Here is a 12,500-nt window from a genome sequence, read left to right as displayed (position 1 = left end):
CAGTAATTGTTCTTTTTTGTATTTACAACCATTGCTGCCGCAATAAGTACATGACAGCGCCAACACTAACAAATTTCAGTCAATAGCTGTAAAACGAGACAGGACAAGTATCGATGTACCGCAGGGATAACTTTTAAGACCGCTGTTGTTTTAAATACATTGCAATCTTCATCCTTTCTCCATTAACGCTGCAAGAAACATTTCACGCCATCAACAAGAGCACTCTTACGTTAACAAAAGCGAGAGAAGAGCGCCGGCGTACCTCAGGAACTAAACTACCCCTCCCTCTTCGTTCCTCTTCTGTTTCTTGTACTAAATGGCTGTGAGAGCGACAAATTTACTCTCTATTAATTTCTCTCTAAGCCAGTTTCCGTGACACGCGAAAAAGAAGGAAAGAAGAGACATTTAGAGTATGGGGAAGTATAAGGGGTGCCACAGGGATCACTTTTGGGACCGCCAGTGTGTTACATATAATATATTACTACATTAGCGCTACAGGGAATATTTTATAACATAACCAACGATAGATTTGAATTAATTAAGCAAATTTAGAGTATTCGCATAAAATGAAAACAGAAGAAGTCCTAAACTTATCCTGCGGTACACCAATACTTGTTCTCTATCGAGTTTACAGCTGTTAATTTAAGATATATTGCTACTATTCCTGTCAAACATTCCTTGTAGCGTTAATTAACCAGTGTAGAGCATTGGCAGACATTTTAAAACACCAGCGGTCCTAAAAGTGATCCCTGCGGTACAAAGATACTTGTTTCGTCTCGCGTTCACAGCTGTTAACCAAAATGTATTGATAATATTGCTGTTATCAGTTTACAAGCAGCGTTGATGGAGCAAAGTAGAGCATTGGCATACATTTAAAACACCAACGGTCCTAAAACTGATCCCTGTGGTACACTAATACTTCCGTTGTCTCGCGTTCACAGCTGTTAACTAAAATGTATTGATAGTATTATTGATATCAGTTTGCAGGCAGCGTTGATGGAGCAAAGTAGAGCATTGGCATACATTTAAAACACCAGTGGCCTGACACTGATCCCTGCGGTACACTAATACTCGTACTTGTTTCGTCTCGTGTTTACAGCTGTTAACTAATATGTATTGCTGTTCACGCTGCTGGATATCAATTTTCACGCAGCGTTAAGTAATCAGCGTAGATAATCGAATGTATTCAAACACCAGCGGTTCCTGGACTGACTCCTGCGGTACACCGAGTATTGTGCTCCCTCCGTGTCATTCTATTACCGTTTTATTTATCTATTTTTTTTTTTTTCAGGGTGTCAAGAATAGAGAAAAATCATAATAAAATGTCCGCTCTCTTAGCCAAACCTTACCTAACCTTACTTTTACGTAACCGAACTTAACCTTAGCTAACCCAACATAAGCTCACCTAAATTGACCTTACCAAAAATAGCCTTACAAACTTAATCTTACCTAACATGACCTTACCTAACCTAACATAACTTTAACCATCCTAACTTACTGTAACCTTATCTAACCTAACCTAACCTAGCCTAACATAACTTTAACCATCCTAACTTATGTAACCTAACCTAATCTAACCTAACCTAACCTAACCTAGCTTAACCTAAACTAGCCTTATCTAAACTAACCTAATCTATTTAAAGACCACGTTTAATCATATATTATTATTATTTATATATATACCGTGTGTGTGTGTGTGTGTGTGTGTGTGTGTGTGTGTGTGTGTGTGTTATCTGAGAGAGATCTAAAAAGGTCGCGAGAGGGAGGAGGAGGAGGAGGAGGAGGAGGAGGAGGAGGAGGAGGAGGAGGAGGAGGAGGAGGAGGAGGAGGAGAAGGAGGAGGAGGAGGAGGAAAAAGAGAAAGAAGAGGAAGAAGAAAAAGAGGAGGAAAAGATGAAGAAGAGAAAGAGGAGGAGGAGGAAGAGGAGGGAAGAATATATAAGAAATTAACCAAGAAAGACGTTTAAAAATTCTCTCTCTCTCTCTCTCTCTCTCTCTCTCTCTCTCTCTCTCTCTCTCTCTCTCTCTCTCTCTCTCTCTGTTAGGATAAAATCTAACCTTTAGCGCATTAATATCACCTTTCTCTCTCTCTCTCTCTCTCTCTCTCTCTCTCTCTCTCTCTCTCTCTCTCTCTCTCTCTCTCTCTCTCTCTAATATTAAAGAAAAAAGACGATCGATACCTCTCCCTCTCACCTTTCCTCTCTCCCTTTTCCCTCCATCTCTCCCTTTCTTTCTTAAACTATTCTCTCTCTCTCTCTCTCTCTCTCTCTCTCTCTCTCTCTCTCTCTCTCTCTCTCTCTCTCTCTCTCTCTCTTTCAGCTTGTTACCTTCACCTCCTAACCTCCACGCGAGAGAGAGAGAGAGAGAGAGAGAGAGAGAGAGAGAGAGAGAGAGAGAGAGAGAGAGAGAGAGAGAGAGAGAGAGAGAGAGAGAGAGAGAGGAATGAATGACACTGGAAAAAATATATAAAGACAAATTTTAAATGAAGAGGAATAAGAATAAGAAAAAGAAGAAGAAGAAGAAGAAGAAGAACAGGAGGAGGAGGAGGAGGAGGAGGAGGAGGAGGAGGAGGAGGAGGAGGAGGAGGAGGAGGAGAAGGAGAAGGAAGAGGAGGAGGAAGAGAAGGACAATAAAATAGAATAAAAGGATTGAACAAATAATAATGATAATAATAATAATAATAATAATAATAATAATAATAATAAGAAGAAGAAGAAGAAGAAGAAGAAGAAGAAGAAAGATGATGATTATGATGATGATGATAACAATAATAATAATAATAACAATAATAATAATAATAATAATTTGCTTGATATTATTATTATTATTATTACTATTATTATTATTATTATTATTATTATTATTATTGTTATTATATACTCGTACTTATACATACCTTAACACACACACACACACACACACACACACACACACACACACACACACACACACACACACAATACTTACAGCCATTTGATGCACATTCCAGGCAGGGGCGCCATCACCACCACCACCACCATCACCACACACCACCACCACCACCACCACCACCACCACGCCCCTCTCCCCATCACCACCACCACCACCACCACAGTTTCACCACAATAACTAGTAAATAAAAATCACAATATAATTTTTTTTTCTTCACCCCCAAAATAAAAAATAAAAAATAAACTCAACTTTTTTTCCACATTCACATAAAGTTTAGTTCGAAAAAAGACAAATAAATGAATAAAATAATAATCCTGTTTCTTATATAAAAAACATTGGGTTGGCAACACTACAGTTAGGGGACAAGGGAGGGAGTATTTTCTAGCATTCCAAGTCAGGCCAGGTCACGTGGAGGAGGTCAGGTCAATGGGAAACACTCGAGCAACGAAAGCATAACACACGCAGCACGCAGCAGGAGGGAGCGGTGCGTGTACTCCCCCTCTGATGCGTCAAGGTAAACTGAGTGAGATTTAAAACCTGACTCCGCCCCTCGCCTTAAGCCCCGCCTCCTCCCTCCTCGCTCCGCCCAGCCAATCAGCGACGGGAACGACTGGCACTGGCGTGTCCTGATTGGCTGCCGCGCCTCCCTCACCACGCGGGCAGCCTCATGTAAACAAACCCTCTCTCTCTCTCTCTCTCTCTCTCTCTCTCTCTCTCTCTAAAGAATGGTAACTTTTGCACGTAAGAAAAGAGGTGGTAGTAGTAGTAGTAGTGGTGGTGGTGGTGGTTGTAGTAATGGTGGTAGTTGTGGTGGTGGTGGTTGGGATGGTGGTAGCAGTAGTAGTAGTAGTAGTAGTAGTAGTAGTAGTAGTAGTAGTAGTTGCAGCATCAGTAGTAGTAGGAGAAGGAGAAGGAGGAGGAGGACGAGTAGTAGTAGTAGTAGTAGTAGTAGTAGTAGTAGTAGTAACTGTTGTTGTAGTAGTAGCAGTAGCAGTAGTAGTAGAAATCTCTCTCTCTCTCTCTCTCTCTCTCTCTCTCTCTCTCTCTCTCTCTCTCTCTCTCTCTCTCTCTCTCTCTCATCACCAGCTTTATATACACGTATCTGTCAACAGTCACGTGTGTGTGTGTGTGTGTGTGTGTGTGTGTTTGGAAACATTATACGTGACTCAATAATGAAAACGACGTCACAGGTTTTGAATTTCTCTCTCTCTCTCTCTCTCTCTCTCTCTCTCTCTCTCTCTCTCTCTCTCTCTCTCTCTCTCTCTCTCTCTCTCTCTCTCTCTCTCTCCAGAACATATTACGTCAGAAGTTTCTGGAATCGTTTTAGAGAGAGAGAGAGAGAGAGAGAGAGAGAGAGAGAGAGAGAGAGAGAGAGAGAGAGAGAGAGAGAGAGAGAGAGAGACTGATTAATATATTGAAAGCTTTTACTTACAAATTGTTACAGATCCAGAGAGAGAGAGAGAGAGAGAGAGAGAGAGAGAGAGAGAGAGAGAGAGAGAGAGAGAGAGAGAGAGAGGACATGCGCAATGATAAACAAGATGACAACATGTTAAGAAAGTGAGACAGACAGACACACACACACACACACACACACACACACACACACACACACACACACACACACACACACACACACACACACACATGGCCAACACGTGCACATCATATCTGGTCAAAATAAAACGTAAATATTAGTAACTCTCTCTCTCTCTCTCTCTCTCTCTCTCTCTCTCTCTCTCTCTCTCTCTCTCTCTCTCTCTCTCTCTCTCTCTCTCTCTCTCTCTCTCTACCTCCATTCCCTCAGTAGATGTTTCCTCCACTTTCCTCCATAGTTTCTCTCTCTTTCCTCGTCCAAACTTCTCACCTGGAGGAAAAAGAAAAAAAAACATTAATTAACACACACACACACACACACACACACACACACACACACACACACACACACACATTTATGTTTAATATCTATGTTTCCTCCTCCTCCTCCTCCTCTTCCTCCTCCTCCTCGTCTTCTAGTATCGCATATAATCACTCCTCCTCCTCCTCCTCCTCCTCTTCTCGTTTTTCTTATCTTCCATCAGTCATTTCCTTCATATTCTCCTCCTCCTCCTCCTCTTCTTCTAGCATCATAGTCATCTTCTTCTTTCTCCTCCTCCTCCTCCTCCTCCTCTTCTCGTTATTCTCATCCCCATCAATCATTTCCTCCTCCTCCTCCTCCTCCTCCTCTTCTTCTTCTTTTTGCCGTTTTCGTTAGGGAATGTCACTTCAGTAAACCCTTTTTTTTTCTAACCCTTTTTCTTGTTGCCTCCTGACCAGTGCCCCTCTTACGTAAACAAAAACAAATGATAATAATAATAATAATAATAATAATAATAATAATAATAATAATAATAATAATAATAATAATAGTAATAATAATAACAATCTTCAGGTCTTTTTTCTCAACCTTTTTTATTTTCTTAGCCTCTTGATCGGTGCTTCTCTTGTATATATATATATATATATATATATATATATATATATATATATATATATATATATATATATATATATATATATATATATATATATATATATATATATAAAGAGGAAAAATAAAGTGAATTGTCGTAGATATGAAGAAAATAGAAAAAAAATACCGTGGTTAATTGTAGGGAAGATAAAGGCGAAGCAATGTAAATATAGTTAAGATAAGATACGTATTTCTCACTTCCCTACGAGACACTGCCATGCTTAGACTACCACCACCACCACCACCACTACCCCTGGTCTCTGCCTCTACTGCAGGGGAGGGCCTTCTCAACACCCTGGAGTGACGGAGCGACACGCCCTATCAAATGGAAGCGCCCCTCCAGCTAAACCTCTGTCCTGAACCGCCTTGCAATGCCACCAAGTCAACGCAAGGCCTGTCCCTCCCCTCCCATCTCAGTCTGGACAATATACTGTCTGCATCGTGGACAGAGGCGTGGCTTTATGACAGAGAGGGCGCGGCGTGTGGCGTGGTAAGGCTTTAGTGGTGGCAGACGCTGGAAAAAAGTGTTTATCGGGGGAGGAACGTGTGACGAACGGAAAGATCTTCATGGTCTCATTCACAACACCAAGGGTTCTGACTGAGCGGTGGTGGCATGCACAGGTATTAACAGACGGATCCCAGGTGAGGCTGTGTACCTGGGGATGCATCTGCTGAGATCATGAGGCTATGAGTCTGTCATAAGCCTTCAAAATGGCGGACACTTTTCATAAATATTCCATAAACGGTGTAACTCTGTCATGAGCGCTGTGAAATGTTCATCAGTTCCTTGTGCCGCGACGGCAGGGGCGGAGGTGTCATGAGGCTAAGGATCGACCATAAGCTACCACGGCCGAGCAACAACGACAACAACAACTCCGTGTGCGCCAACGAAGGGAATTTCTTGCGAGGAGAGACGCTCTCAGTGAAGTGAGTGATGGTGAACTGACGAAGGCAACGATCAGACCGTGCTGGCAGTGTTCCTGTCACAGACGTGGCGCGGCCAGTGCCTGAGGCCAACAAAGCACTGTACTCTCTCCAGAGATGTTCTTCAAAAAGCCTCAATGAGTGCCAACACTCACCTAGAGAAAGATTAGGATTTCTTGTCCTCTTGGTGGTGGCTGCTGCAGGGCTGGCTGTGTCCATGGTGGAGGTGGTGGTGGTGGTGTTGTGGCGATACAAGCGTCACACGTGGCTCACGAGTGGTAACTGCTTGTTACTGTTATTCATATTTCCTTTCTCTATTAATTAATATATATTTCATATACATGTCTGCTATTTCTATCAGCTAGCGAAGTCAGCAGTAACTGATTCACTCATACCTTTGACACTGGTTATAAAAACCCAGAGTCATCTCGACACAAGTTTTAAATAGTTCACAGCTGAGTAGCCAAAAATAAATAAAGATAAGAAAAATAAAGAAGAAAAATATGAACAAAATACAAAAATACAATAAAATAAGAGGAAAACACGAAGGATGCTTAATAATGATAAAAATAAAAATAATAATAATAATAATAATAATAATAATAATAATAATAATAATAATAATAATAAATGAAGGATATTTCAGAAAACACTGAATAATCTTCATTACAAATCTTTATTATTCCTTTGGCCAAAAAACACGTCGGTAACATGTCAGGGCAAGACTGCAGCTCTCTCTCTCTCTCTCTCTCTCTCTCTCTCTCTCTCTCTCTCTCTCTCTCTCTCACATTGTGACCAAGAGGGACTGAGGTAGTGTCTCGTTCCTTCTGTAGTAGTAGTAGTAGTAGTAGTAGTAGTAGTAGTAGTAGTAGTAGTAGTAGTAGTAGTAGTAGTAGTAGTAGAAGTAGTAGTAGTAGTAGTAGTAATGGTGGTGGTGGTAGTGGTATTGATGGTGGTGAAGTAGTGACAATAGTAGTAGCAGTGGTAATAGTGATGGTGGTGGTGGTGGTGGTGGTTAGTGAACAGTAGTAGTAGTAGTAGTAGTAGTAGTAGTAGTAGTAGTAGTAGTAGTAGTAGTAGTAGATACACACGCACACAACAAAAGTGTGTACGCGCGCGCACGTGTGTGTGTGTGTGTGTGTGTGTGTGTGTGTGTGTGTGTGTGTGTGTGTGTGTGTGTGTGTGTGTGTGTGTGTGTGTGTGTGTGTGTGTGTGTGTGTGTGTGTGTGCAGAAATCACCCTCCTGACACATTCCAAACACACCTTTACTTAATTAACAAACGCAGGTAAAAAAAAATATATAATACAGGAGGAGGAGGAGGAAAGAGGAGGAGGAGGAGGGAGATGTGGATAGAGGAGGTCCTGATGAAAACAAAATAATAATAAATAAATAGATAAATAAATAAATGAATAAATAAAAAAAACTCCCCTTTCCTCCTCCTCCTCCTCCATTCAATAAAAAAACTAAGTACGTACGTATATACAATAAGATACAATAAAATACACTAATAGTTTTCATGGCACTTATAAATGTATAGATGAGACAACAGCAACAATAATAATAATAATAATAATAATAATAATAATAATAATAATAATAATAATAATAATAATAATAATAATAGTAAAAATGGAAAGGCGTTTTAATAGTCTTGCAGTCGTAATTACCTTGAAAAGATTACATAATTACATATATATAATGCAAAGATGGGAGAATTATTATAACAGCACCAAACATAAGTAAATTTTCTGACATCTTGCAAGCTTTTTGTTTGTTTGTTTGTTTGTTTGTTTTGATATACAAGTGTGTGTGTGTGTGTGTGTGTGTTTGTGTCTGTGTGTAAAAGAATCTCTCTCTCTCTCTCTCTCTCATTCACATTATCACTTTCTTCTTCATTTATTGTCTTCTCTTCCTTCTTCTATTATTTCTTCTCCCTCTGTTCATCACTCTTTTCCTTCTCCCTCTCTCTCTCTTTCTTTTCTTCATCTTTTTCTCTCATTCCTCTCTATCAGTTCCTTCTTTCATCTTCTCTCTCTGTCTTTCTCTCTTCTTCAATTCTTCTCTATTCCTTTTCCATCACTTCCTTCATTATTCTTCTCTATCTCTTCAGTTCCTTTCTTCCTTCATTTTCTTCTCCATCTCCTTGTCTCTCTCTCTCTCTTCAGTTCTTCTTCCTTCCTTCCTTTCCTTCACCACTATTCATCCACTGCATCCACCTGACTAGTGCAATGCCATCCACTCAACCATCCATCCATCCACATCTGCCCGTAAGTGATAATAATAATAATAATAATAATAATAATAATAATAATAATAATAATAATAATAATAATAATAATAATAATAATAATAATAATAATGATAATAATGTTTTGCTATACACTATATATAAAAAATTCTGTGGGTGTGTTTACATTATACAAGAATTTATGGCTATATATATTTTTTTGCATTATTTTTAATTTTCTTAATTTTTAAAACCATCAATTTTTCTTCATTCATTCCTTTCACTCAAAAAAAAAAAAAAACACTACTATTCTCTCTCTCTCTCTCTCTCTCTCTCTCTCTCTCTCTCTCTCTCTCACATAAGACACTCTTGGCATTGTCTTATCATTAAAAAATAATAAAAAAAGTTTATCGATAAGGTTTTCTTTTTGGGGAAAAGGGAGGAGGAGGAGGAGGAGGATAGAGGGATAAGAGAAGAGAGAAAGAAGAGGGATATAAGAAGACAAAAGAGGAAGAAGAGCAGAATGGAGAGACAGGGAGTGGAAGGAAGATAAAGGGAGGAGAGGAGAGAAAGGGAGAAGGAGATAAAGGGAGAAAGGAAGAGAAGAAAAATGAGACGAGAAGACAAAGTGGAGGAAGAGGAAGAAGGGAGAGAAAGAAGATAGAGAACAAAGCGAAAATAAGAAAAAGAGAGAAATAGGACAGAAAAAGAAAGAGAAAATAAGAAGGAAATAAGGAAGAGAAGATAAAGAAGAAAGGGAGGAAAGGGGAGATTTAAATGCCCTTATTACAATATATATATATGTATAAAACCTTGAAGTAATAAAAAATCATTAATATTAGGTTAGGCGAGGTCAGGTTTACGAGTGAGGGAGGGAGGGAGGGAGGGAGGGAGGGAGGGAGGGAGGGAAATGGGAGCAGGAAAGGGGAAATTTAAAGGGATTATTTAATAAGGGGGAAGTTATTTAAAGGGATCCTATTTTAAGGGGGCCATTCAGCTATCACATTAAAAAAAGGCAAGAAATTGTTGTTTATCAAAATTTTTTTAAGTAAAGTCTTCTGTAAGGAGAGAAATGTTTAAATAAATGTTTTTTTTCTTCTTCAAATTCTGCCTTTTATGAAGTTAAGATACATTTAGAAGGAAGTAGTAGTAGTAGTAGTAGTAGTAGTAGTAGTAGTAGTAGTAGTAGTAGTAGTAGTAGTAGTAGTAGTAGTAGTAATAGTAGTAGAACAACATTACCAGGATTTAGCAAAACAGACAGAATACTGAGAGAGACAGAGAAATTATAATAAGCCAAAACAAACTGATGAAGGCTTGATGCAGACATAAGGCAGAGAGAGAGAGAGAGAGAGAGAGAGAGAGAGAGAGAGAGAGAGAGAGAGAGAGAGAGAGAGAGAGAGAGAGAGAGAGAGAGAGAGAGAGAGAGAGAGAGAGAGAGAGAGAGAGAGAGAGAGAGAGAGAGAGAGAGAGAGAGAGAGAGAGAGAGAGAGAGAGAGAGAGAGAGAGAGAGAGAGAGAGAGAGAGAGAGAGAGAGAGATACTTGAAAACAGAGAACAGAATATAAAAGAGCAAATAGAATTTAAAAAAGAAGAGAAAAAAGAAAAGGAATTATATTTAAACATTTTCTCTTAATCTGTTCACAAGATGCAATAATCAACATATTATAATATTTTTTTGTACTTTACATATATATAGATACATATTTATATAAATTATGCATATATATATATATATATATATATATATATATATATATATATATATATATATATATATATATATATATATATATATATATATGTGTGTGTGTGTGTGTGTGTGTGTGTGTGTGTGTGTGTGTGTGTGTGTGTGTGTGTAAACTTGTAAAAAATGGACAGGAACTGGGGTTGGTAGTAATAATAATAATAATAATAATAATAATAATAATAATAATAATAATAATAATAATAATAATAATAATAACAACAATAATAGGGCAAGGTGAATATATAAAAATGGAGGAAAGGGAGATGAAAGAGGGAATAAGAGAAATAAAGCAAATCAAAATATGAAGAAAAGGAAGGGATCAAAAACAAAAGAGAAAGGGAGATAAAAATGGAGTGAAGGGAGATAACAAGCAAGGGAGGATATAAAAGTATAAAAAATTGAATACAAAAAATAACAATCTAAAATATATTAATTGGTGCGGGTTGTGATGGTGGTGGTAGTGGTGGTGGTGGTACGGGGCGAGGGTATTAGTCTGAGGTGATGGGGGAAGGGGGCGGGGGACAGGGGGCACGGGTGCAGTAGGACCTCTCAGTGGAGGGGGAGGGAGGGCAGGAGGTTGGGGGACGACAGGAGCCCAGCTCACACATGTAGGGCATCTGGGGAGTGGGGGGTGGGGGTGGGGGTCAGAGTCATAGTCTGTCATGGGAGGGGAGGAGTGGTAGTGTGTGGGGGGCGAGGGGGCGTGTAGCAGCGTGGGCCACGGGGGAGAGGGCAGAGGAGTACACGTCTGAGTCGCACACATCAGTGGAACACGGGGTGGGGGGCGGAGGGCGATTCCGGGTCTTGTAGTGGCGGTAGGAGTGGAGAGTGGAGGGAGGGGCGTGGTGGGGGTTGTAGCAGCAGTGGTGCTCGGGGCAGCGTGTCCCCCGCCCCTCCGCAACTGGGGTAGGGGGTGGGTTAAGGGTCTCCCTGGGGTAGTGAGTCATGGAGGAGGAGGAGGAGGACGCCCCAGTGGCTGGTGCCGCCTCATACACGCCGCCCCGTGCCCCCCCTGCCCCCGGCACCACACGGCACACCTGCCCTCCACCAGCACCCAGTGGCGGCCGTGGCTCCCCGGCGGTGCCCTCGGGTCCCACCATAGGGGCATAGGACTTGCCCCAGGAGGTCATCACCAGGCGGTACTGGCGTGGGGGCAGGGGCCAGGGCCTGAGGGGCGGGGCCAGGCTTAGGGTGGGGCTCCAGCTCGTGGTCCTCCAGGAGGGCAGGGCGACGACGGTAGTACACCAGCAGGGCCGCCACACAAGCCAGCACCACCACTGATGCCACCACCCCCACAATGTACGGCGCACGTCCCCCCGCCCCCTCAGAGGCCTCAGGGGGCACCGTCACCCAGGTGGAGCACAGGGCCAGGTCTGGGGCGTCGGGGCAGGGGCGCCGTGCTGCCCCCGAGCACTGGGCAGCCGTGTCCACGCAGTTCCCGGATGACACGCAGAGCACCTGTCCTGCCCCACAGCAACCCACCTCATCACTGCCGTCGCTGCACTGCCGTTGCCCGTCGCACACCCACGCCTTCTCTGGAGGGTGGGCACGGCGGGGTGAGGGGTGAGGTGAGGGAAGGGGGAGAGGTGGGATGAGGCACAGGGATGAGGGGACACAGGTACACAGGGAAGAAAATATTAATTACACATTCCTAGCATATTTGTAGACATTATTCTTTCCTATCACAATTAGTAGCAGTAGTAGTAGTAGTAGTAGTAGTAGTAGTAGTAGTAGTAGTAGTAGTAGTAGTAGTAGTAGTAGTAGTAGTAGTAGCAGCAGCAGCAGTAGCAGTAGTAGTAGTAGTAGTAGTGGTATCATTGCTAAGAGATTTATTCCTATGACAAAAATAATGATCATTGTCTCTCCTATCATTAACATCACCACTGCTACACCTTCATTCTTATTTCTATCATCACCTTTATTAAAAAATGCAGAAAACACACAATGAAAAAAATAATGATAAATAAATAAAAAGAAACATTTCTAAACAGCCACAAACAAAACAAGAGACAAGAAAAGCATAAACAACAACAACAACGACAATAACAATAACATCAATAATAATAATAATAATAATAATAATAATAATAATAATAATAATAATAATAATAATAATAATAATAACAATAATGGTAATATAACACAAAGCTCAGTTTACACACA

The 12,500-nt window shown here is 40.9% G+C and overlaps 2 protein-coding genes across 2 annotated transcripts in view; both read right to left on the bottom strand.

Annotated features, from left to right (window-relative positions):
- LOC135094509 (protein Wnt-4-like) overlaps window positions 1-3,433 on the bottom strand; it is a 74,595-nt gene extending 71,162 nt beyond the window's left edge. Inside the window, 1 exon segment of the mRNA XM_063994666.1 lies at window positions 2,967-3,433. Within this exon segment, the coding sequence (XP_063850736.1) occupies window positions 2,967-3,070 (104 nt within the window). The 5' untranslated portion in view covers window positions 3,071-3,433.
- A 3,587-nt stretch (window positions 3,434-7,020) lies between these two features.
- Window positions 7,021-12,500, bottom strand: part of LOC135094460 (low-density lipoprotein receptor-related protein 6-like) — a 21,859-nt gene continuing 16,379 nt past the window's right edge. The window contains 2 exon segments of the mRNA XM_063994558.1: window positions 7,021-11,422; window positions 11,424-11,872. Coding sequence (XP_063850628.1) covers window positions 10,826-11,422; window positions 11,424-11,872 — 1,046 coding nt within the window. The 3' untranslated portion in view covers window positions 7,021-10,825.

Source organism: Scylla paramamosain, chromosome 45 (assembly GCF_035594125.1).
Source record: "Scylla paramamosain isolate STU-SP2022 chromosome 45, ASM3559412v1, whole genome shotgun sequence".
NCBI classification, from domain to species: Eukaryota; Metazoa; Arthropoda; class Malacostraca; order Decapoda; family Portunidae; genus Scylla; species Scylla paramamosain.
This window is presented reverse-complemented; position numbering and strand designations above follow the sequence as displayed.